This window comes from Leopardus geoffroyi, chromosome A2 (genome assembly GCF_018350155.1).
Source record: "Leopardus geoffroyi isolate Oge1 chromosome A2, O.geoffroyi_Oge1_pat1.0, whole genome shotgun sequence".
NCBI lineage: Eukaryota > Metazoa > Chordata > Mammalia > Carnivora > Felidae > Leopardus > Leopardus geoffroyi.
In genome coordinates this window covers 57,174,028-57,198,849 of record NC_059331.1, presented here as the reverse complement: position 1 = coordinate 57,198,849, position 24,822 = coordinate 57,174,028, and the positions used below count along the sequence as shown (strand labels likewise).

General features: G+C 48.9%; 1 protein-coding gene and 1 non-coding gene across 3 annotated transcripts; both read right to left on the bottom strand.

Moving 5' to 3' along the window:
• Positions 1-282: 282 nt before the first annotated feature.
• Positions 283-24,279, bottom strand: COPG1 (COPI coat complex subunit gamma 1). Of its 2 annotated transcripts, XM_045493986.1 has the most exons (24): positions 24,093-24,279; positions 23,124-23,176; positions 22,615-22,695; positions 22,282-22,353; positions 22,094-22,173; positions 20,503-20,578; positions 20,136-20,228; positions 19,643-19,729; positions 18,198-18,355; positions 17,973-18,106; positions 16,805-16,872; positions 16,376-16,564; positions 15,348-15,443; positions 14,000-14,243; positions 13,103-13,178; positions 10,596-10,699; positions 10,002-10,127; positions 9,619-9,687; positions 6,530-6,672; positions 6,049-6,220; positions 4,999-5,096; positions 3,892-4,030; positions 3,210-3,308; positions 283-783 (listed from the first exon to the last, which is right to left on the bottom strand). In XM_045493986.1, exons 1-24 carry the CDS (start codon positions 24,127-24,129, stop codon positions 653-655), a joined length of 2,625 nt encoding a protein of 874 aa, XP_045349942.1. In that variant the 5' UTR covers positions 24,130-24,279; the 3' UTR covers positions 283-652. The 2 variants fall into 2 exon arrangements, with proteins under 2 accessions (XP_045349942.1, XP_045349943.1); XM_045493987.1 differs by lacking the exons at positions 23,124-23,176; positions 24,093-24,279 and adding an exon at positions 22,950-23,071.
• LOC123607729 lies at positions 21,235-21,341 on the bottom strand. The gene has a single exon (XR_006716878.1). It is a non-coding gene; the product is annotated as a U6 spliceosomal RNA (small nuclear RNA).
• Positions 24,280-24,822: the final 543 nt, after the last annotated feature.

The following is a 24,822-nucleotide window of genomic DNA, read 5'->3' as shown; positions in this document are numbered from 1 at the left end:
CAAGTGATCCACCCAAACCCTCTGCAGCCTCCATTCACCACCTAGAGCAGGAGGGTGGTGGTGAGGATGCCAAGGGCAGGTTCATGACCTCAGTGCCTGCTGTCATACCCTCAGCTCTTGTTCCTGGGGCTTGGATGGGGATGAGTGAGAGCAATCTGGCCTAAAGGTAAGTGCAGCAGCCAAAAGGCTGTGGAAGTGAAGGGGGTAGAAGTGTTCTCAGTGGGGAGGCTCAGAAGGGGGAAAAGGGAACCCTTAAGCAAGAGTCTACAGAAGTAGTAGTCATTCAATAAATACATGCGGATTTATTTATAGGGATAAGATGGTTTCCTTGGGGATAATTTCAGGAGGAGGTGCGTTTTATTCATCTGCCATGTCCCTACCGTGACAGACAGGGCAGCAGGTTCTAGGACAAGCTAAAATCATCCCCTATTTTAAAAAAGAAAAAAAAGTTACCCCCTAGTCGTCCTGGGGCAGGGGTTAAATTAAAAAAAAAATTTTTTTTCAGTGATTCCTAATTGTTTTTGAATACAGAGACTTAGGATGGAGTTTCCACTGCGTTCAGGATGAAGGTGTGACTTCTGCGTAGTGTTGGCGGGGGGTGGGGGGGAGCGGGGAGAAGAGGGTAGGAGTAGGGCCCATGCAGGCTGGCCTCTTAGCCCACAGACGCCAAGATCATGTCTACTGGCAGCTCCTCCGAACTTCTGGCTGTCACCTGCATTGTTACTGTGTCCAAAAGCAGAAGTCGGGAGCGCACCAGGATGTCATGATTTCCCCGGAACACACCTAGAGGGAAGAGAGGAGTACAAGTGTGTAAGGCAGAAGTGAGCTGCAGAGGCTAGGCTGAGGGTGGCAGCTGCAGCAACTGATCAAGGCAGCTGTGGTACAGTGAAATGGAAGGGGTCTGGGAACTGGGGAGCTGGGCTGAAATCCCTCTGAGCCACAGTATTGCCAATTACAAAATAGAGGAGATACTAACCATTGTTTAAGCTTCTGCCAGGTACAAATGAATTAACGGACATACAAGGCTTCTACCTGGCACGGGAGAGGCTCTCATGCATGTTGGCTAAATCTAAGAGCACTGACGGAGGGACAGCCCCTCTATGACAAAACCGCACAGCAGGTGTCTGCCAGACCCAGGGGACTGAGTTGCTTCAGTGTGGCCAGAAATTATTTGCTTGGGGTCCATCAGCTGTGAGCAGGGCACTGAAGCGGAGCTGCCTCCCAACCCTAATTATAAATACTCAGAAAGAAAACAAAAAAATCTCTGACTTCCTTTTGTTCACAGTTCTCGGTGTGACGACTGTATTGCCCCTACCCCTTTAATTAATTAATTAAAATGTTTATCATTTTCGAGAGTGAGCAAGCAAGACAGCGCATATACACGCACGCTCTAGGGCAGAGGAGGGGCAGAAAGAGAGAGGGAGACAGAGGATCCAAAGTGGCTCCGCACTGACAGCAGGGGAGCCCCATGTGGGAGCTCAAGTTCACAAACCTTGAGATCATGACCTGACCTGAAGTCGGATGTTTAACTAAGTCAAGCAGGCACTCCCTTCCCCATGCCTTTAAACAAAGACTTTAGAGACATCCAGATCTAGAGATATTTACATACAAAATGCTGTATCTGGAATTTTCTTTAAAATAACCCAGGGCGGGAAGTAGAATGAGTGGCGGTATAGATGCTGTTAGTTGTTGAAGCTGGAAGATGAGCACATGAGGGTTCATTATACCATTCAGTTTTTGTGTGTATCTGAAAATTTCCATGTTGACTTAAAATTCCATTCCTATTAGAGAAGACCAACCAACCCAGTAGAAAAGTAGAGAAAGGATATGGAAATAATTCACAGAAAAAGAAATACAAATGGCACACACGTTTCAGATGCTTAACTTCATCCAATATGTAAGAAATGTGAAATAAAAACGACGCTAAGATACCATTTTTCACCCAGACTGTGAAAAATCATTTGCTAATAATTTGATAATATGCTGTGTATATTACTGACAATACATACTGTGTTGTCCACAGTGTGGGAGGAAAGGCAAACAGTTCCTATGAAAGGCAACTAGAAATTTTTACCACAATAAGAAATGCACTTTAACCTGGTAATGCCTTGGGAAATTTTTCCTATAGACATCCTTAGAGCACACATACAAAATAAAGTATGTGTGAATGTATGTATGTATGTGGTTATTCACTACAGCATTGTTTATAATAGCAAAAGCCTGGAACACTCTAAATGTTCATCAATACAGGCTAATTCTATAAAATATGGCACAACCATAAAATGGAATATGAGGAAGCTACAAAAAAGTGTGAGTATTCACTTTGCGATGATAAAAAAGTCCTGGAGACAGATGGTGTTGATAACCACACAATAATACGGATATACTTAATGCCACTGAACTGCACACCTAAGGTTAAAATGGTAAATTTTACTTTAAGTACATTTTACCACAATTAAAAAAAGAAAAAGAGGAAACTCTATTTTTAATCTAATCTCCACCCCCAACATGGGGCTCCAACTCATGACCCTGAGATAAAGAGTCACATGCTCTACCAACTGAGCCAGCTAGGCACCCAAGAAAACTCTATGTATTGACAAGATAGATCTGTCAAGTGAAAAGCAAAGTGCAGAACAATGTATATACCATTTACACATAAATATCTGAGTTAAAATAGGGAAATGTATACATCCTAGCTTTCATATCCATAAAATGACTGGAAGGATATAGCAGCATTGTTTGTAATAACAGTGCTTCGGTGCCTGTTGCAAGGAACTGGACAAGAGGCAGATGAGAGGGTCAGAGGGCATTTCACTACTGGTCTTTTTTTAAAAAAAATTTTTTTTAAATATCTTTTAATTTTTTTTATGTTTATTTTTGAGAGGGAGAGGGAGAGACACCATGAGCAGGGGAGGGGCAGAGAGACAGGGAGACAGAATCTGAAGCAGGCTTCAGGCTCTGAGCTGTCAGCACAGAGCCCAACACAGGGCTTGAACCCACAAACTGTGAGATCGTGACCTGAGCTGAAGTCAGACGCTCAACCGACTTGAGCCTACCCAGGCGCCCCACTGCTGGTCTTTTTAACTCTGTAAATTTTCAATGCTACGAATTTGAATCCTCATGTGCCCAGTGGGAGCCCTCAGCCCAGGATGCAGTGGCATCCAGGCTGTGAGCTACCTAGGCACTTCCCATCTAGAAATGTTGCTTACCAGCCAGGAGCAATGTGTGGGTATTCTTGTTATCTGGCACTTTGTCTGACCTCTCACAAGGGTGCATTCCCAGGAATTTCACAATATTGCCCACAGCCTCTGTAGGGAGAAATCGCAGCATCATTAAGCCACACCTCATTTCCCTTTTGTGTCACCACTACTACCCCATCCCCAAAGCCTGCTCTTAAGGGCTTTTTTTTTTTTTTTTTTAAGTTTATTTATTTATTTTGAAAGAGAGAGAGAATGAACAGCGGAGGGGCAGAGAGAGAGGGGGACAGAGGACCTGAAGCAGGCTCTGAGCTGACAGCAGAGACCCTGATGTGGGACTTGAACTCACGAACCGTGAGATTATGACTTGAGCCGAAGTCAGATGCTTCACCAACTGAACCACCCACGGGTGCTCCTCCCCGCCCCCTCACCCCCCCAACCCCCACCGCCTTTTTTGAGTTAGTTTGTTTGTTTAGTTAGTAATCTCTACACCCAACATGGGGCTCAAACTCACAACCCCAGGATTAAGAGATGCATACTCTTCTGACTGAGCCAGCCAGGTGCCCCTCTAAGAGGCTTTTAATGAAGTGGCATCTGAAGTATATGCTCTAGACATGGCCTTGGATCCCTGGGGAACAAAAGTTGGGAGGAGTGAAAGGGGAGGACACATTTCAACAGTAGCCAAGGATTTTACCTTCAAGTGTCTTGATGGTAGACAAGGTGAATGTCTCCTCCTTCTCAAACTCATCCCCTAACTGATCCCAGGCTGCTTCAAAGTTCAGCATCATGACCTTTTGGATGTGATCAGCGACAGTGACTTCCAGATCTTCCAGCTGGGGAGATGGAGGTGGAAGTTAGGCACATACCTCCAGGGGAGTGAGTTCCTGCTCTGTACACCTCTGGGCCCCTGCTCTGAACTCATTCCCCCCCACCTTTTTAATGTTTATTTTTGGGGTGCCTGGGTGGCTCAGTTGGTGAAGCATCCGACTTCAGCTCAGGTCATGATCTCACGGTTCATGAGTTCGAGCCCCGCGTCGGACTCTGTGCTGACAGCTCAGAGCCTGGAGCCTGCTTTGGATTCTGTGTCTCTCCCGCTCTCTGCTTCTCCCTAACTCGTGCTCTGTCTCTCAAAAATAAATAAACATTAAAAAAATTTTTAAATAAGGGTGGTAGGGGAAAGCTATGTACTAATTCAGAAAGAACTCTAAAATATAGTACATGAAAAAATACAACAGCTTTAAAAAATAAAATAAATAATAAATGTTTGTTTATTTTTGAGAGAGAGAGAGAGAACGTAAGTAGGGAAACAGGAGAGGGGCAAGAGAGAGAGAGGATCTGAAGTGGGCTCTGTGCCAATAGGGCTCAAACCCATTAACTGCAAGATCATGACCCGAGCTGAAGGCGGACGCGCAACCAATTGAGTTCAACCAATGAACTCATGACACCATGATCAAGAGTCACATGCTCCTCAGACTGAGCCAGCCAGGTGCCCCTACACTATGGGTTTAAGTGGAAACTGGAAGGTGTGTGATGTACACAGTGACCTTCATTATGTAACTCCTGCCTACTCCTCCAAATAACTCCCAAGGACCATGAGTAATGTTTTCCTGTTTGTTCATCCTTGGTTTTTACACTTCCCAAGTTTTCTTTTCTTAAAGCATGAATTCTTTTGAGTTTAAAAACAGTTTCTTTCAAAGAGCCAAAATAGCAAGAAAAACGTTAAGTCTAGTTGTTAGCTCCTGGACAGGGTTGCTCTGCAGCCTCCGGCACAAAATTGAGCCTCCCGACATTAGCTTCTTACCACATATTCATCTTCATAGCCTTCATCGTCGGTCTCCCCAGTGGTGGGGTCACAATCCTTGACAGTGAACTTCATCATGCAGCTGAATGTGCAGGCCACTGCAAGGAAGAAAGGCTGGATGGTCAGGATGACCCCAACCACAGCGGGGGAGGAGTTCCTCCATAGGGCAGGTGGCCTCACCCTGCTCCCCAGGCCTCTATTACATTATCAGTAGCGGCAACCCCACAAATAGCCATGTGACTCCACAAATCTGGACAAAGGTACCTTGGGAAAGGGCAAAAGAGTCAAGTCATGGGTCTGGGAGTCCCCTCACAGGAAAGGAAGAAAGAGGAAAGCAGGGGTGCTGCAGGATGGCTAAGCCCATGCCACAGTCACGTGTCCATTGTCCACGGCCTGGAAAAAGAAGCTGGTGGGTTCCTTGGAAGGAGTGGAGCTGGGATGTTTCTGTGCTTGTTCATGGTAAAATGAAAGAGTACAGGTTGAGGACCAGATAGACCCAGGTTCTGCCTCTTACCAGCCCCGTGAACTTAGGGGAGTCATTTAACCTGAGTCTCAGTTTCCTTAGAATTTCCTAGTCCTAGGAGTAAGAGCAGTACTCATCCCCATAGGTCTTCTACGAGGGTGAAATGGGATGACATAGGACAAGTTCCCAGGACTCAGCCTTTCTTCTTTAACCTTTCTCAAGGTTAAAATCAAGGAGTTGAGGGGCGCCTGGGTGGCGCAGTCGGTTAAGCGTCCGACTTCAGCCAGGTCACGATCTCGCGGTCCGTGAGTTCGAGCCCCGCGTCGGGCTCTGGGCTGATGGCTCAGAGCCTGGAGCCTGTTTCCGATTCTGTGTCTCCCTCTCTCTCTGCCCCTCCCCCGTTCATGCTCTGTCTCTCTCTGTCCCAAAAATAAATAAACGTTGAAAAAAAAAAAAATTAAAAAAAAAAATAAAATCAAGGAGTTGAGGCTCTCATAGGAGACAAATGGTTGGTGCACAACTGGCCCACCCCATCTGGATCCTAAGGCCTCCCAAAAGACCAGGGTGGGGTCAGGAGAAGGGCTCACCAGCTGTGGGGTCTTCCTTGGGCAGTGCCACCAGCGTGTAGCAGGTCCCAGGCTGGTTGTAGGGTAGGCTTCGGGCAGGCACGTAACAGAGCACTTCATAAGCTTCAGTGGGCTCCATCTGGACTGTGACATTCTCCAGAGTCTGGTCATTGAGTGTGTTTGTGCAGTCAAACTGGACCAGAGAGGAGAGGGATTGCTTAGACACTGCTCTAGGTCAAAGCCCTGCTGCAAAGGAAGAGCCCGGAGGTCCTAACTCACCCCATGGGCCAAACTGACTCCTATCCCGGGTGCCCCCGCACAGGGTCCCTGACCCCACGTTGACACACAGGAGCCAGAGAGGTCCTGGGTCAAGGCTGCAAGACACATACCAGCCGGTGACAAAACCCAGCATCAAGTTGGGCTCCTGACCTATAAGACCCGTCACACTCGGGACCACTCCCTGGGCCCAAGCCTCAGCAGGGCCTCAGCCCTCCCCGCTCACCTGGAACACCATGTGGTCAGTGAAGGTGTGTTTGGTACAGCGGATGACATACTCTGTCTCCGACTCAGTGAGGGCCACAGGCTCAGGCGAGGACTTGAAGAGGGGCCCCAGCCCATGGAACTCTGGCACTGCCGCCAACTGTTCTGAAAGCCACAGGCCACACGTTTACTCAGCCTTTCAATTCTCAGACCAACCTGTGATGGTTTCTAATAAATGCTCATGGCCAATTCTCCAGGGCTTTATACCCTACTGAGATGGATAGATATGTATATACAAGGACAGGTTACTCGCTATATCCCAAATATACCGATCATTTTCTCCTCTCGCTAACTTTCCTCAAGCTGTACCATGCCCCATGAATACTCTCTTCCCCTCTGTCTCACAAAAGACCTCAGCCGCAGAACACTGACTGGGAGATCCCCAATGGCCTAGGCCTAATCCATCTGGAGACTCCCACAACTTTAGAAGCTCAGCAAGAATTCTTAGAAGGTAGAGATTAGGAAGACTCTAAGGATGAGATGAATGCTGTTATCGCCCCAGAATCAGGCAAAAGAACGAACTGATCCTACACATTTGTCAGTTAAGACAAAAGGCCAGTACTAGGAGATGTTTCAGATTCAGACTTGCCGAAAACCCCACTTCACGTGGTATGTGAGTACCTGGGAAGGCCCATCTGTACACCTCAAAGCCAGGTTCCAGCAGTGGGCTGGGTCCAGTAGCCCACAGGCCGCCAACGTGGCCCGTCCAGGTGAAGGAGACATCTGATAGCTGCCTGCACACAATGTCCACCTGACGGCCTGCGGCTACTGCTCTCTTTCCTATTCTATGGCAGGGGCAGTGTTCCTCAATGGATCACTAGTGTCAGAATTACCTGGGGGTCGGGGCTTATTAAAAACTCAGATTCCGGGCCCATCCTAAATACAGTCTATCAGAATCTTTGGGTTTGGGACTCAGGAATCTGCATTTTTTTTTTTTTTTTTTTTTTTTTAGGACTCTACATTCTTAAGAAATTTTGCCAGCTGATTCTGATGTAAGCTGATATCTGAAGACCACTGCTCTAACATTTTTAACTTGTCTTCCCAAATCAATTGAACTCTATAAGGACAGAAAATGTGCCCTGAGGCCAGGGATCTGGTATTTTGCCCTGAACTTAGAAGGTACTTTATTCATGTTTCATGGATAGAGACAGAAAGTAGGCATTATTATTATTTGGCTTTCTCCCCCCACAAAGAGTCAGGCTTTGTGACTGCTTCAGCCCTCTGCCGCCTGAAGGATTATATTTGATAAATGTGCAGGCAGTGAAAAGCCCAGAAAGCCAGCTTAGAAATCAGGAGGCACTTTTGGGCCATTGTGATCATCAGCCACCAGAGTGCTTTTCTGTGGGCATTGACTTCACTGGGATATCAAGTTTCTAGACCTGACACTTAACTACCCTGGGGGATTCTGCTAGAAGCTATCAGTTAATGCCTCTGAGTTTCCAACTCTTCACCGATAAAATTGATACAATAATCTTGCTCACAGAATTGTTGTGAAGATAAATGAGGCAATAAATGTCAGGATCTGGCAAACCTTCTAGAACCGAACAGGTGATCAATAAACGTTAGGTTTCGGAAGACTGCTTAAAGATGAAATTGATACCCTCTAAGAGGCTTAAAAAGAGTCTTCCTTTGAAGCTGGGGCAGAATGGTAGCCTCAAGATACGCACAAGCTAATTCCCAGAACTTTTACCCACATGGTAAAAGGGACTTCGCAGATATGATTAAATTGGATCTTGAGACTGGGAGATTATCCTGGATTATCTGAATGGGCCCAGTGTCCTTATAAGAAGGAGGCAGAAGGCTCAGAGTCAGATTTGAAGAGGCCATGCTGCTAGCTGTGAAGGCGGAGGAAGGGGTCACCAGGAGAGGAATGGAGTCCTCCAGAAACTTGAAAAAGCAGAGACCTAATTCTCCCCTGGAGCCTCCAGAGGAAACTCAGCACTGCCAATACAATGAAACCCATTTTGGACTTCTGCCCTCAGAATTGTAAGATAACTGTGCTGCGCTAAGGCAATAACTTTGTGGTGATTTGCAAGAACAGCAAAGGGGAAGTAATACAGAAGGGAAAGTTTTGGGTGAGAGTGATCCCAGCTACCTCAGGATTCAGATTTTGCTCAATCTGAAAGATGTGTTGATAGAAGACAGGATTCTCAAATGGAATGGGGGCGGGGGAGGATTTAATTAATTAACTATTTTTTATAGTTTATTCTCATGAACCGTGAGATCATGACCTGAGCCGAAATCAAGAATCTGATGCTTAACCAACTGAGTCATCCAGGTACCCCAGCGGGGGTGGTGGTGGAGGATTTAATTTAATTCAACAATCATTGGGAGCTCACTGTGAGGAAGGAAGGCACTGTGCTAAGTACTACGATGGAGAATATAAAGGACAGAACCTACAAAGAACCACACAGAACTACTTGAGGGAAGGCGGAAGACTGGGAGTAGAAGTGATGAGAACAGGAGATTCTTCATGAAGGAAGAGGGATACATGTCAGTCCTTCATGGTGGGATTCAGTAGATAATATGGTCTGTCGCTTAGATACACAGCCTCTGCCCTTAAAAAGATGCTAGACCAGAGGGATAGATAAACACCCAAACAAAACCTTACTAAACAATGTGGACTGAAGGCCTCTGGAACCCAAGAAAAAGTATTAGCGTCTTTGGACCCCAACTGTGATGAATCTGACATCAGGTACCGGCTTGGGCTCCAGGGACCTGAGCCCTCAGAACCAAGGCCGAGGGGCAGCTTTGAGCCAGTTTGATGTGGATCTTAATTCCAGCCCCTGCACTTTCTTGCGGTGCAGCCTTAGGCATATCACTTTCTCTCTCTGAACTTCCAATTCCTCCAATACCAAATGGACCCGATAACTACCACCTGAGGGTCAAATGTGTTGACTAAAGTACTCTCAGGACCCAGAACTCAAGGGTAAGAACTGTCGTTGATTAGGTCTCTCCTAATTCCCCTGAGGAAAGCAATGACACCCCCCACCCCCAAAGCTGAGGAGACCAAGCCCAGTCCTGAGCGCCCCACCAAGCACCGCTACTCACCCTGGAAGATGTCTTCTCGAGTGGCTGCCACTTTCTCCGCCTGCTTGGCGGCTGTGATGGGGGTGCTTTCTGCAGGAGCAAACACACATGGTGACCAACAACTCCAGTAATGGGGAAGTGTGGGGCTGACCACAGAGCTGTTCCTTAGGGAGTATAACTTCCAACCCCCTGAGAGAGTGTGAGTACGTGAGAGAGCGAGTGTTTGTGTGCATGTGTCTCCAATCCTGGAGTCAGCCGTAGAAAGGATTAGAAAGGACTGTTCCATCCTCTTGGTACAAGCCCCCCCCCATCCTGGCTAGGTTTAGTGGCTTCACGGCCCATGCAGACCCTCCAACAGAGGCCTGGACCTGAAAGCCTCTAAAAGGAGCACAGACATTACTTACCTGTTCTCTGCTCTGCCATGGGCGTGGTGGCCAGGGGCACAGACTTGAGGTCAAAAGGTTTTTCCGATGGTTCTAGAGTGTACTGCTGCAGAGCTCTCTCCAGACCAGGGATGGAAACGGTCAGACCTAGAAGCCAGTGGGAGCAAGGCACTGCCTGAAGGCATGACAGAATGAGTAGCCGGAATCCCCCACGGAAGCCTGTGGCCCCGGGGTCTAAGTTGTATGACTCTAGACCACTGAGAAAACCACTTAACACTCTCTGGGCTTCCACTTTCTCATCTGGATCCTCCTTCACAGGGCTGGTATGGTGATAAATGTATACAAGAGTGACTTATATAAAGGACTATGGGAAGAGAGGTTTTTATCAATGACTAGTGTTTCAGTTCACTGAGCTGCTGCCACCCACACTGGTGTGAACTGCAAGATTCGCGGTCTCCTAAGGTCACAGTGATGCCATGAAGTTGCCATGAAAGTCCAGCCCAAAGCGTCTTGCCTCAGACTTCCCTACCCAGAGAGGGTGTGCCTGCTCTGGAGTGGGGAGGAGGGCCACAGCTCTGGGAGGGGGCCTAGTCGAAGACAGCCAGGGAGACTCACCATTTAGGATATAGCCTGCGTTGAGGGCCTTCTGCTTCTGCTCCAGGACATTGAGATAGAAAGTGGCTCGGTCCCTTACTTCATTGTCATCGTCCATCACGCACCTGCAGCCAGAAAACATAGTAATCTGTTTTGTTTTTTTTTTTTTTTTAATGTTCGTTCATTTTTGGGAGAGAGAAAGGGAGAGAGCGAGTGCCCACAAGTGGGGGAGGAGCAGAGAGAGACGGGGGACAGAGGATTCCAAGCAGGCTCTGTGCTTTCATCACAGAGCCTGACACAGAGCCTGATGTGGGGCTTGAACCCACAAACTGCAAGATCATGACCTGAGCCAAATCCGGATGCTTAACTGGCTGAGCCACCCAGGTGCCTTGGGAACCCACGGTAATCTGGACTGCGGCCCCACAGGGGTGGCAGGGGGACACTGCAGGGTTTCATCAGACGGTAGTAAGGGGAAGGAAGTCTCTTAAAGTTCAGTCCCCAGATGAACATGCCTGTGGGATCCAGGCATCAAACACACGGAGGAGCCTATAAAATTCTAGCTCATTACCTAAGAGGTGGCCATATTCATATTCCCGGGGCCCACTCCCTAAAGCCCACCCAGTGAAGGAGGCAATCTCCTACATCCAGCAGCATATGTCAAAGAGGAATTTAATATGACCCAATAATTCAACTCCCAGGCATCTCCTCTTGAGAACTGACAACATACATCACGCAAAAACTTGTACGTGAATGTTCATAACAGCATTATTCATGAGAGCCGAAAAGTGGAAACCAACCCAAGTCTGTCAATTGGTGAATAGATAAAATGTGGTGTGCTCATGCAATGAATTATTTGGCCATAAGAAGGAATGAAGTACTGATATATGTTGCAGCATTGATGAATCTTGAAAAAAACATCACAGAGAAGCCAAACACAGGAAAGGTCGCAGATTGTACGACAGCATTTCTAAGAAACGACCATAATGGGCAAATGCATAGGGACATAAAGTAGATTAGTGGTTGCCTAGGGCTGGGGGGGGGGGGGGGTGAGGGGAGTAGGTGTCGGGGAGAGGGCAGTGACTACTAATCAATATAGGGTTTTTCTTTAGTACTTAAAAAAAAAAGTTTTTAACGTTATTTTTAAGACAGAGATAGAGACAAAGACAGAGCACGAACAGGGGAAGGGGGCAGAGAGAGAGGGAGACAGAATCCGAAGCAGGCTCCAGGCTCCGAGCTGTCAGCACAGAGCCCGATGTGGGGCTTGAACTCACCAGCCGCGAGATCATGACCCGAGAGGAAGTCGGACGCTTAACCGACTGAGCCACCCAGGCGCCCCTCTTTTTTTTTTTTTTAACCCCCCCCCCCCCCCCCCCACCGTTAACCAGCAAAACAGGCAAGCAGGCACAGCTGAAAACAGCCTCACCAAACTCCATACACTGCAAAAAACCACAGGGACCAAGGATTCTTAATGCTGGAAACTAACACCCACACTGAAAATACTGTCCTAGCCTAATAGACATTTACTCTGCCCTGTAAACACCATGGATATCAGGTTTCTATTGGCAATGATAGAAATGTTTTAAACTTAGATTATGGTGATGGTCACAACTCTGTGAATATATTAAGAAACATCATGTTAGGGGCGCCTGGGTAGCTCGGTTGGGCGACCAACTTGGACTCAGGTCATGATCTCACGGTTTGTGAGTTTGAGCCCCGCGTCGGGCTCTGTGCTGACGGCTCAGAGCCTGGAGCCTGCTTCAGATTCTATGTCTCCCCCTCTCTCTGCCCCTCCCCTGCTCACGCTCTGTGTCTGTCTCTCAATAATAAATAAATGTTACAAAAAAAAAAAAAAAAAAGGAAACATCTTGCTATACGTTTTATTTATTTTTTGATGTTTACTGATTTATTTTGAGAGAGAGAGTACAAGTAGGGGGAGGGACAGAGAGAGCCGGAAAGAGAGAATCGAATCCCAAGCAAGGCTAGCGCAGAGCCTGACGCAGGCTTAATTAATCTCATGATCTGTGAAATCATGATCTGAGCCAAAGTCAAGAGTCAGACACTTGACCCACAGAGCCACCTACTGCCCCAGAATTTAATTTTTTTATTTTAGAGAGAGAGTGTGAGTGGGGAAGAGGAGCAGAAGGAGAGGCAGAATTTTAAGCAGGCTCCACACTCAGCACGTAGCCTGACATGGAGCTCAGTCCCATGATCATGACCTGAGCCAAAATTAAGAGTCGGATGTTCAACTGATTGAGTTACCCAGGAGCCCTTTATACGTTTTAAATGGGTAAACGGTATGGCTCGCAAACTGTGTATCAATAAAGCCATTTTTTAAAAAAGAAAGGCATTAAAAAAAAAAAAAGGAAGAAAAAACTCAACAATAGTCACACCTAGGTGGAGGGATTTTTGCATGATATTTTTCCATGCTTTACAACGCTTTCTATTTTTTTCCCCCTACAATCCATTGTTGTATAACCTCTCCCCCGGGGAACACCGTCACCCATCAGGGACCTCTGGCCTATACTCACCTCTTCAGCAACACCAAGATACTGGGTAACATCTCTTCATTCTGGGCTCCAAACTTGGCCAGAGCACTCACAGCGCCTGTGTTTATGAAGCAAATATAATTTACTTAACCCACCTGACAGCTCACGACAGTTCCAGTACTTGGAACGAATCTTTGGGCAGAAGAGGTCCTGAGTGAAGCAGTTCTCAGCCTAGAGGCCCACAACTGCCTGCAGTGCAATGAGTGGCCCTGGGTGGACCTCCTTTGGGCCTCAACTCCCTCAGCTGTTTCAAAGAGAAGACAGTCCCATTCCTGGGTTCCAGGAGCCATTTCAGCACTGACTACGACGTGGCCACAGAAGCTAGCCACACACAGGCTTCTCACCTTCTGTATCCAAATGGCTTCAATTCAGTTAGCCTTTGTATTATATAAATGAGAAAACAACCCATTACTTAATGAATATTAATTGCTGAAAGAGGAAAAATCCGTCCAGTGGGGGCATGAGAAGAACAGTAAATTTAAAGTTAAGAATATGATGGATGCACACTGAATTGCATACTCACGCAAAAGAGTAAATTTTACAGTATGTGAATTATACCTCAATAAAGCTAACCATTGAAAAAATACCTAAACACTTAAAAAAAAAAAAAAAAAAAAGCAAGCAAGAGAGAAAAAGTTAAACACCAACATATAGTGAAAGTTAAAAACCAAAAATCAAAAACCAACAATACAAGTCAGAGCTAAGGAACCACTGAACTGGGTGACACGCAAGCATACAAGATCCTGCCCACAATGTTATAAACCACAGAGCTGGTGAGGCTAGAACAGAGTGCCTGGGGACTGAGGCTCAGGTCCCTCTGACAGGTCATCTGCTCAAGAAGCAGCAAAGAGCCCCAGTTCAGCCCTGACTCAGACCCACCTGCCCGGACCTCCTCATGCTCCAAGACCACGCGGTTATAGATGAAGCGGATATACTTGGAGGGGTTGTTGGTCTTGGGTCCCTCCTGGCCCAGGAGATGCAGGATGCGGGTGGCCAGGACGGTGAACTCGCAGTCCTCGATGAACTCGCACAGGTGTGACAGCCCGGTCTCCTTGCTCTCTGTGTTTTCCTCAATGATGCTAATGATGCAGTCCACGATGGCCCGCTTGTACTCAAAGCCGCCCTGCAGTGGGAGGGGTCAAGCTGAGCGAGGAGGCTGCTCTCTCCAGAAATAAGCTGGGAGGCCCAACACCTAACCAGGACCAGGGAGGACAGCAGTCCAAACAGAACATGGAGGTAAGGGACCTGGCTATCTGGGCTCTACCTTATTTTCTGTGTAAAATAAAAGGCCTGGACTGAATGCTCGCTGGGGCCCTTCCAGATCTAACAGTGGACTATTAAATAGAAACATTTTGTGTCTCGTTAAGAATTTTATTTTATTTTAGAGAGAGAAAAGAGCACGAGCCAGGGAGAGAGCCAGACACGGGGCTTGATCCCAAGACCTTGGGATCATGACCAGGGCCGAAATCAATAGTTGGACACTTAACTGAGCCACCCAGATGCCCCTCAGATCCCTGATTTTTACAGAGAGAAATTGATGTCTGTTGACAAGACCTGTTATGAGGATAAGACTGTGTATGCTGTGTAGTGTCTCCAAAGTACTGGACCCATTAGCTGAAGGCTTCTTAAGTATTAGTGCCCTCCTCCAATCTCAGGAGACCCAATGACACCCAAGACAAGGGCTTCTTGGTCCAAGGGCCACTCTGTGCTGGGGCGAAGGGGCAACCAGATATGTAGGGACCAATTTACTCCAGAAACCCTTTGCTTCCGCTCCTCTGAATTACCTGGTTTCGTTGAGACATTCAAGGAACGTAGTGTAAGTGAATCACAAAGACAGGTGAGAAACAAAAATAGAACCCAATGTCAAATTATTAGCATCAATTGCAGAAGAAACCCCACTGGAGGTCCCAGAATGGCCCAGAAAATTTCTACACTAGGCACCAGTAGAGAACACAGGTTTTCCTGACTCCAGCACAAAACATCGCCTCAGGGCATCTGCTGTGACTTTAAAGCCAGGGTGGTGAGTCATTACTTATTACTGTAATTACTAGGAATTGGTGCATGTTTATATTGTCAGGTCTGTAGGCACCAAGAAATTCACTTGGCCAACGGGTTGATATGCATACCTTCCAAGAAGAGACTCTTGGCTCCAAACTGAGAATGGAGCTTACAGCCAGGTCACTCCCTGCACCAGGAGACCTGGCATGCCCCAAATGCTTGCTCTTACCTCTTCCCGCAGCATGGTGAACAGGAAATTCATGAGCACGGCGTGTTTGCGAGGATACTTCTGACATAGGGCACTGATGGCCTGGACCACCACCACCTGAGTCAAACAGACATGTATGAGCAGCGGCCCCTGCCTCCAGGCTTGAGTTACTTAGTTCACTAAGTGCCAACCAAGTCCTTCCTTAGGCCCAGCCAGGCCCTGGACCCAGAGGGCAAGGAGGTGAGAGGAACTCCATCTCTACCCTCAGGGAGCACGCGATCCCTGAGCCCATCCAAGTAGGGTAGCAGGCACATCAGTCCCAACAGCCCCAGGTCCAGCCTCTGGGTCCCCCAAGCTCTGATTTTCTACTCAGACCTCAGGGTAGGTCCACTGGCCCCTCTCCAGCCTCCCTGTTCTGCTTCTCTTCCTACCTCCACCCCCACGATCCCACCTATAGGCTGTTCAGGCTCCTCCCTGGGTACTTTGGCCTGGGCCCTCTCCCATTTGCACACGGTGTCTTTGGCAGTCCTACCTCCTCCCGTGGTTTTAACCCACCTCTTCCATGCCACTCATTCCCAAACCTTTGTCTGTGTCCGAGCTCAAGCCCAATGTTAGCGAATGTCTACCAGACAACTCCACCTGGTACCCACGGCACCTCAAACTCAACACGTCTGCGATCACCATCATTACCTTCCTACCTCCCTCACCCAGGACCTGACTCTCCCTCCTTCCCCAAATTGACCAACAGCACCACCATCAGCCCATACCAGAAAACTAGAAATCTCTGACAACATTTGCTCTCAGCCCTCACTCCATGCCCTGCCACTGGCCTTACGAAGGAACTGTACGGACAAAGACCCCAAGGCTGGATGTGCACGTCTCCCAAGGCCAAGACCCGTGAAGAGCGATGTGCCACCTCTTCCACTGAGTCCTCAAGCCCTACCAGGCCCAGGTCAACCCTGGCCTGGGGGCTGGGGAACGTGAGGGAGCAGGCACAGAGCATCTTCCTCATTCCGGGAACGGTGGGTGTTGCAGGCATGCCCGGGCACCTTGAACTCATCTGAGATCTCCGACATGAAGGAAGAGATCTGCTTCATGAGGCGATCGATGCTGCTCTCGCTGCCAGTCTTGAGGAGCGTGGTGATGGCCAACGTGGCGATGCTGCGATTTGAATCTGTAACCAGGTTCTCTAGGTCCAGATTGCAGGCTGTCACTGCTGACGGATGCTTCATGGCCACCTGTTTTGGGAGGACAGAACAGACATACAAAGGGACTTCCGTCATTCCACTGGATGACTCTGGCCTGGTCAGAGGTCCTGTGGATGGGCTCATCTCGCCATCTTGTAGAAAGCAACTGTGATCAGTGTTACACCTTCTGCAGCTCCGGTCAGGGGCCACGACACGCCTCCAGCTGGATCAAGCACCTCCCGACCCTCTCAAAAGGCAAAGTGCTCATTCTGCCCACCCCTAAACTCTCACCTTATTGAGGGTACGGACAGCAGCATAGCGGAGAGCGGCCTTGGGCGAGCTGCAGAAAAGCTGGAGCACTGTGGGGAGATACATGCCACATGTCAGGCCTCCCTCACCGCTTGGCAGCTAGAAAAGCTCAGGCCTCCGGGGAAGGGTCAGGCAGGGCATGGGGGGTACATGAGGGCTATGAAGCTGTTCTGACCCAAACCCTCTGCTCAGCTCATATCCCTGCTGGCACCCTCACCCCAACCAAGGAAAAGAGCTCATGAGCAGAGAGGCTTTAATACGTTTATGAGAGCCCAGTGGGTCTCGTGAATGACGGCCGCTACTTACTGAGCACTTGCTATGTGCCAGATGTTGTGCTAAGGAGCTGCTGTGCCTTGTCTGATTGGTTTCTCACAACCCCACAAAGCAGCTATTATTATTATCCCCATTTAACAGATACAGAGACTGAGGCACATGGGTAAAACAACTCAAGTAACTCTAGGTTAGCTACCAGTAAATGGCAGAACAAGGATTGAAATCCAGGACTACCCACACCTGACGCCTGAGTCTTTTACCCAAAGTAAAACTCCACTCCTCTCTTCTGGGGCATGCATGCAGACCAGCAGAATTACCTCAGTCCTGCCTTAAACAACTGCCCTGGTTCCTATCGTACATGGTTGCATGTCAGGCAGCAAAGCCCTCCATGTGCTTTGGCTCTAGGGAAGCCAGGACTCCAACCCAGGCTATCGGGCTCCAGTATCCAGGCTTTGAATGACCCCTCTGAATTGCCTTCTCCTTTGCCTGAGATAGCCTGGCCCCTAGCGAGCATTATAAAACCTGGTTTTATAAATTTTGGGTTCTTCCACCAGGGCCTCTTGCCATCACTAGCCAGCCCAACAGGCTGTAGCATGGATCTGAACCCCATCTCTGCCTCTTAGTGGCGCCCCAGCCTCTTTAATGGTAAGATGGAACTCAAGGTACCCAAACATGATGAGTGTGAGAGACCCTGGCACAGCGTGCCTGGCACCAAATGGGTACTTACTAGGTCCCAATTCCTCTTCTTAACACCCCAACGTGGCCTATCTGAGGGCATTTTCTTTCTTTCTTTCTTTGTTTCCTCCAACCCCCCAGCCCAGGGCCCAGTTCCCAGCAGGCACGGAAGTATGGGGCCGGGGCGAAGGAGATGTGTAACCTGACACAGCGGGGGCCAGCTCTTTGGCGCTGCAGCCTGGCAGGTTGACGATGGCCGAGGCGGCTTCGTACACCACCATCTCGTGCTTGTTGCGCAAGCAGCTCTCAATAAAGTCGAACAGAGGGCTGTCACGGCTACAAAAGGACACGGGTGGCAAGAAGTTGGGGATGGCCCAGCGCGGAATAGGGCGCCATCTGGCCAAGGGGGACAAGAGCCATTCGTTACCTGCCATCCTCTTCCTCCAGCTGTTTGCTGGCCACCCGGATCATCATGCAGTAGGCAAAGGGAGACTTGAGGCCATGCCGGGTGAACTTGCTGATCATCTTATTGACAGCCAGGCGGTCGTTCTTCCGTACGTGGTACAGGAGCCCCAAAGCATGGTACTAGAGAGCGGGAGGTCGTGGCAGAGTACAGGTGCGTGAAGCCCAGGTCTACCAGCTGTGTGGCCCGAGAGAGGCCTCTGCATCTCTCTGGGCTTCAGCCTTCTCGTGTCTAAGATGGGCATCATAGTAGCTACCTCACAGAGTGGCTGTGACAATTTCCCCAGATGCTCTGTACGGATGGCCCCGGGACGATGCTCACCACACCACGTGAGTGTTGTGTGTAGTCTAGCTCCTGCCCTCAAGTTCAGTAAGGGCCCCGACAGGCATCATGAGTACAGATGTGGAGGGGACAACAGAGACCACAGTGATGAAAGAATGGAAGACCAGGTGTCCTTCAACAAGACAAAGTGGGTGCCAGGCCCTGAGCATGGACAGGTATTATAAGGTGCCATGCAGCACACCTCATACAAGACCTTGTAGAATTAAACCTTACGCCACCCCTGAAGGTAGATACTCTTAGTCTCACTGAGTTGCCCAAGGACACATGGCTGGTACTGGCAAAGCTAGGTCTGGAGGGCCCAAAGTCAAGGGATTACCCTTCTGGAGATATAAGGTACATAGAGTTATTTCCTGTTCCCTCTGCTCTTTTTTGTTTCTTTACCAGGGTGGCATTCAAGGGCTAAGTCATGCGACCGTGGGTGCCTTGTATGGGAGAGCCTTCTCTGACACTGGGAAAGATCTTGAGGGGCCACGGCTGGCCCTGGAGAGGAGAATCAGCACAAGGGGTGAGGAGAAAGAGAAGAGATAAACACACAGGGGGCGCCTACAGGTATGCACCCGACAAGTCAGATGTTCTAGATGCTCTTTCATATTATCCTCACGGCTTTGTGAGGCAGAAACTTTCATTCCCATTTTATAGACAAGGAAACTTGTCTTACAGAGGTAAAAGGAATTTCTGGACTAGGTCACTGAAAAAGTGTTAAGTAGCTGAAAGCCCCACCAAGACATTTACATGCATCACTAAAAAAGCCAGCTCGGCAAAGGCTCTCTGGCTGCCTGGGCCAAGTTTGCTATATCCCATATCCCAAAACACAACTCAGCTGGTTATCAGACACTTGAATATTTTAGTTCCAGCCGGTAAGGAGCTCCTAACTTAAACCATCCCAAGTGGTACCCTGGATCGTTTCCCCAAACCCCCAAGTCTCCCCACAATCCAGTGACAAAAGATGAAAGCCTACTCCTGCTAGGGGACACCAGGATCTCCGGGGTGAGCGTCCATTTCTGAATCACCAGTCCCAGGTCATTTGCCTAAGAATCATCAAAATCATTGCTCTGCTCACACCTCACCTGGACCATGATGTTATCACTGGACGCCGCCTCCTGGGCCTCATTCACCCAGCGCTTGACCACGTCAAAGCTGCACTTCAGTAGGTGCTAAGGGCAACAGAGCACATTAAGAGGCGGGCAGACAGGGTGCCCTACCATCATGCCTCCAGGCCCTGGCTCACAGTTCAGTCCAGCTCTGGGTCTTCCCTCAGACATGGCCCAGAGCCTCTCCGTTGTCCTGGTTCTCTTGACACAGCACACAAGGACGGCTCCCACCCTCACTCTCTGCCCAGGTGGCAGATCTCCCACGAGGCCCAAACTCCCCACAATCTGTCACCCCAAGGGATGGGTCAAGAGTTCCCCAGGCACTCTTCACTGAGAAGGTGGGTGGGACTCTCAGATCTGGGAAGGGATATAGAAACTTTCTTTTTCCTACTGAAAAGCAACTCTGATATTTTCTTCAGTTTCCCAATCTGCTGCCCAGGCCCCAGCCACAGGGTCCCCAGCTACATACCAAGGAAGACACCAGGGCAGAGCTGGAGACACTGGGCACCTTGTCCACGATGGCCTGTTTCATGTAGCGCTCAATAGCCTGCAGCATGGTGCTCTGTGGGGACAATGAGTGGGGCAGAAGGGGACCCAATCAATCCTTGGCAACCATCAGGAGTGCAGGTGATGGGTGGGGAAGAGTGGGGACAAGAAGGAAGGAAGCAAACCTGTTTCTTGTGTTCCTGCACCCTACCCTCATCCCCACACCACCTGGCTCAGTGCTTTGCTCAGGAGACGTGGGACAACCTAATGCATGCACAGAGGATCATGACTGAGCCTTGCCCAAGAAGCGGGGAAAAAGAGGAACAGCTCAGCAGGGGCAGCAGACTCACATCAGTGATCTGGCAGAGGGCACGCACAGCCGGGCCACGGTAGTTGTCTTCTTTCCCAGTCATGTCCTTTGTCAGGCTGTGGGAGGGGAAGGCATTGTCTGCGCAGGAGCATGGCCTGTCCTCCCCAAGCCCTTGTCCGCACCCACTCCTCCCTAGCTCTAGTCACACCCCCTTGTCTGGACTACTACACGAGTCTAACTAGCGTTCTTGCTGTATTCTTACTCTTTCCCGGTCAAACTCCAAGCAGCAACAAGAGAGATTTTTTACAAAACTCCAGACTCTGGGGCGCCTGGGTGGTTTAGTCATTAAGCATCTGACTTCAGCTCAGGTCATGATCTCGAGTCCCACATGCATGAGTTCGAGTCCCACATTGGGTGAGCTTGAGCCACGTATCAGGTGAGCTCGACCCCCACTTTGGGTGAGTCCCTCTCTGTCCCTCGCTCACTTGCACCGCCCCCCCCATCTCAAAAATCAATCAATCAATCAATCTCCAAATGGACCAGGTCACTCCCCTGCTTGGATTAAAACACTCCCAAGGCTTCCTACTGCCCATTACCATCAAGCATAAACTCCTTAACAGAGACTCTCCTCTCCGGGCCTTGACATCTGCTATTCCCTCAGCCTAGAGTACTCCTGGCCCTCTCCATCTCTGTCCTGCTATTAATAAGCATTTTCGGAAGAGATTAGTTTTCAGTGGCTTCTTTCATTCTTTTCTTTTTTTGGGGGGGGGGGGGGAATATGGAACACTTCCCGAATTTGCCTGTCATCCTTGTGCAAGGGCCATGCTAATCTTCCCTGAGTTGTTCCAATTTTAGTATATGTGCTGCTAAAGTGAGCACTGTCCTGCTATTTCTTGCTCATCCTTCAGCACTTTGCTCAGACAGGTCCAGGGGGCCTTTCCTGATCCAAATTCAAGTTGTACATCCTTCTGGTCTATTCTCACAGCCTGTCATACTTCCCCGGATAAACTCTGTTATATATTCTAATGCCTGTCTCCTCGGTTGTTTCTCTAGGACTGCTGAAGCCATGTCTACCTTACTTGCTGCTAGCTTCCCAAAGTTATGCACAGGGACTGGTAGATGTTCAAAAAATGCTTTCTAAACCAACCTACAATGGAATGTATAGCATCTCCCCGCCCCCCATAAACTGTGGCAAGAAGAGAACTGAGCTCCAGTTCTTAAGGACAGGGATTATATTTTAGTCACACCTTTCCCCTGAATAACTCAGTCTAACACAGAAACCAGTACTTGGGAAGTGAACCTGTTTGTATACCCCCTGCATTCTCTCTGTCTATTTTTCTTGTGTTCTCTCTTGGCACTCACTAAAGTCTTTTGTAAGCTCCAGCCTGGCTCAGTTGACTGAGAGGAATCAAGGCAAGGAAGGGTTTGTGCCTCAGGTAAGGCTAGGGAAACTGCACACTCTAGAGTGCCATGGAGGGGCAGCAGTAACTGAAAGGTGAGGGAGACAGAAGAGGAAGGGGCACCTGACATTATGTCAAATAAAAGTCTCATCACCTGATACACATGAGTAAAAATGGCTTCTGTGTCAATGACACCCGTCAAAGGAGCCATACACAAACCCAAAGACTCACCTGCTGGTAACAATAATGACATCCTCGGCAATGCAAGACATCTCCTTGATGGTCAAATAGCACATCCGACGGAGTGTGGGCTGGGAAAGAGAGAGGAAAAGCCTATGACCACTGACTCAACATGAAAGCCAAGGTTAGGAAAACTCCAATCCACACAAAGGTAGACCATACTGACTGTGGGCACTTACATCGTTGGACTGAAAGAGCTTGGTCATGGCAAAGAAGGCCTCGGTTGCTTCGGTGGTCCCTAGGTGCTCCCCCTGTTTTAATCAAAAACGAAGTCTCAGCTTGGGACAGAGAGGCCAGAAGGCTCTTCCTGCCAGATCAGCCCAGGTCACATCCACAGACCCTACAGAGGCTCCATCAAGGGCAAACACATCACAGTTAGACCCTGAAGGAACCCAGAGCTGGGCTATATCCACACAGGAGCTATCAAATACCCTAAGGGCTATGTGACTTATGCTAACACCCCCAACAACTCCCAGCACCATGTTCCCTGCCCCCAAACTTCACTCTCTTACCTGGTTTATGAGGTAAAGGATCTTGGTGAGGATGTGGGCACATTTTCGAGGGTTGATGGGTGTCTCGTTAAATACACGGGCCTAAAAAGAAGCAACCAAGAACATTACCTTCTGACTTAGTTTATTTCCCTTCCATTGACTGCCTCTCAGGTACATCCAAGCTCTGAGAAGTCCCAGGGTAAATAAATACATTTGCCTGGATAAGCTTATTTTCATAAGGAAAGTTTTGTTTTGCTTTCTCCCTAATTCATCTATTAAGAACTCCTGAAATCTGCCCTAAATATCAGTTAGGGACATGCTGACTTACTAACAGATACTCAGTAAACACGTGTTACCTGGAAAGAGAAACACAGAACAACAACAACTGCAAGCGTATTGAACTCTCTCCAGGAGCAAAGCGTTCCTGTCTTTCCAGGAACAGGTTTTCTCCCCTACTGTTCTTTAAACCATAGTACTTTGAGCACGTTGACTGTGAACACTTGGGATGGCAGATGACAAATGACACTTGCCTCCTGGAGTACTGCACTCTTCTCAAGATGCTGGAATGGGTTGGAGCCTCCACCTAAAGTCAGAGAACGGAGAAGAGTGAGTATAGGTTGTAAGCCTGAATTGCATATGCAGAGACATAGAGAAGGGAAAGATGTCACTACCGTCTGCTTAGTCAAGTTCAAACTACTCCAGAATGGCAATCAAAGCTCTACAACCTGCATATAGGTCCTACCACTCTACCTCAAACCACTTCCTTAAGTCACCTAGCAACCCTGATATAGTCCTTCTGTGCCTCTCATAGCATTGCGTCTTGCATTCATTTATGCAACTTGTACTTAACTGAATCCCTTACAATATGCGGGAACCATCATCTAGTGACTAGGATTTCTTCACAGCAAATATCACATTTGTAATTAATTATATGTGTCATTATCTGGTTGATGTCTATCTTCTCTACTTCGCCTGTGACCATTTTAATGTTCCCAGCTCAGGCACTGAGTGTCTCATTTGTTCCACTGCAGTATCAGGACACAGTACAGTGCCTGGAATACTGTAAGCGATCAATACATATTTGCTGAGTAGTTACATTAAAGAGGGTTCTCAGCGCAGAACATTGGCTCCACAGATTATGCCCCATTTGGCCAGTAGCAACGCAGCCCGGCGAATCCCAAGAGGTCACCCGGCGAAAGTCACAGTGGTTCACCAGGCCCTGCCCCTTCCCCTGACAACTGGGGAAACCGAGGCCCACAGGAGAGTGACCCTCCCAAGGTCACCGAGCGAATCGTGGTCCGAGCTTACGAGTGGGGGCAGCGGAGCATGCTCGGGCTCTCCGAGGCCCGCCGTTGACCAGTTGCGGACCTTGGCATAAGCCCCTGCCCCTCACTGGGTCTCGGCTTCAGGTCTAGGCAGAGGCCCCGAAGGAGGCACCCAAGGAGGGTGCAGAGAGCCTGTAAGAGGGTCCAGCCTCCCCCAAGCCTACGCCCTCTCACCCGATTCCTCGTCTTTCTTATCAAATTTCTTCAGCATGGTGGTGCCGGCGGGGCCCAAAGCAGCAGCCCTGCGCTAGCCGGGTTCAGCGAGCAGGGGTTGTCCGGCGGCGGTTCCGCACAGACCACTTCCGGCCGGCCACGTCGCCCGGATCTCCGCGCAAGCGCAATCCGCGCTCTGCGCATGCGCACACTCTCCGTCGCTGCGCCCGGCGTTAACCTTTTCCCTGCCGGGGAGGGGCGGGCCCAGGGCTGGGGGCTCGGGGGAAGGGCGGAGGTCTTAGACTCGGGGCTGACCACCCCAACTCTGCACCTTACGTCCTCCTTATCTGTGCAATGGGAGCGGTCGTTCCTGCCTCACTGCGTTGTGGCGTTATTTTAAAGGGGCTTTCGAAGGTGAGGCCCTCAGTAGACACCCAATTGTTACCTGTTACTATTTTCACCTTTTCTGGGTGGCTTCACTTTGTTTCCTTACCTCGCCTGATTTTTTTTCTCCCTGGCCCGAACCACCATATAACACACTGTATTTTTACACTATCGATTTTATTGTCTTTTATTTACTGTCGTGGTTAGTGTTGGCATACAGTAGGTGCTCAAGTCAATTCCTGTTAACTGAATGAATGCATGAACTTTCTCTTATAATTCCTATCTGCCCACCCCCATCCCCCATCACATCTAATCCTGGTGCAAATTGTTTTGTACTTTATTAACTTTCAGGGATCGAAAGTAAAAA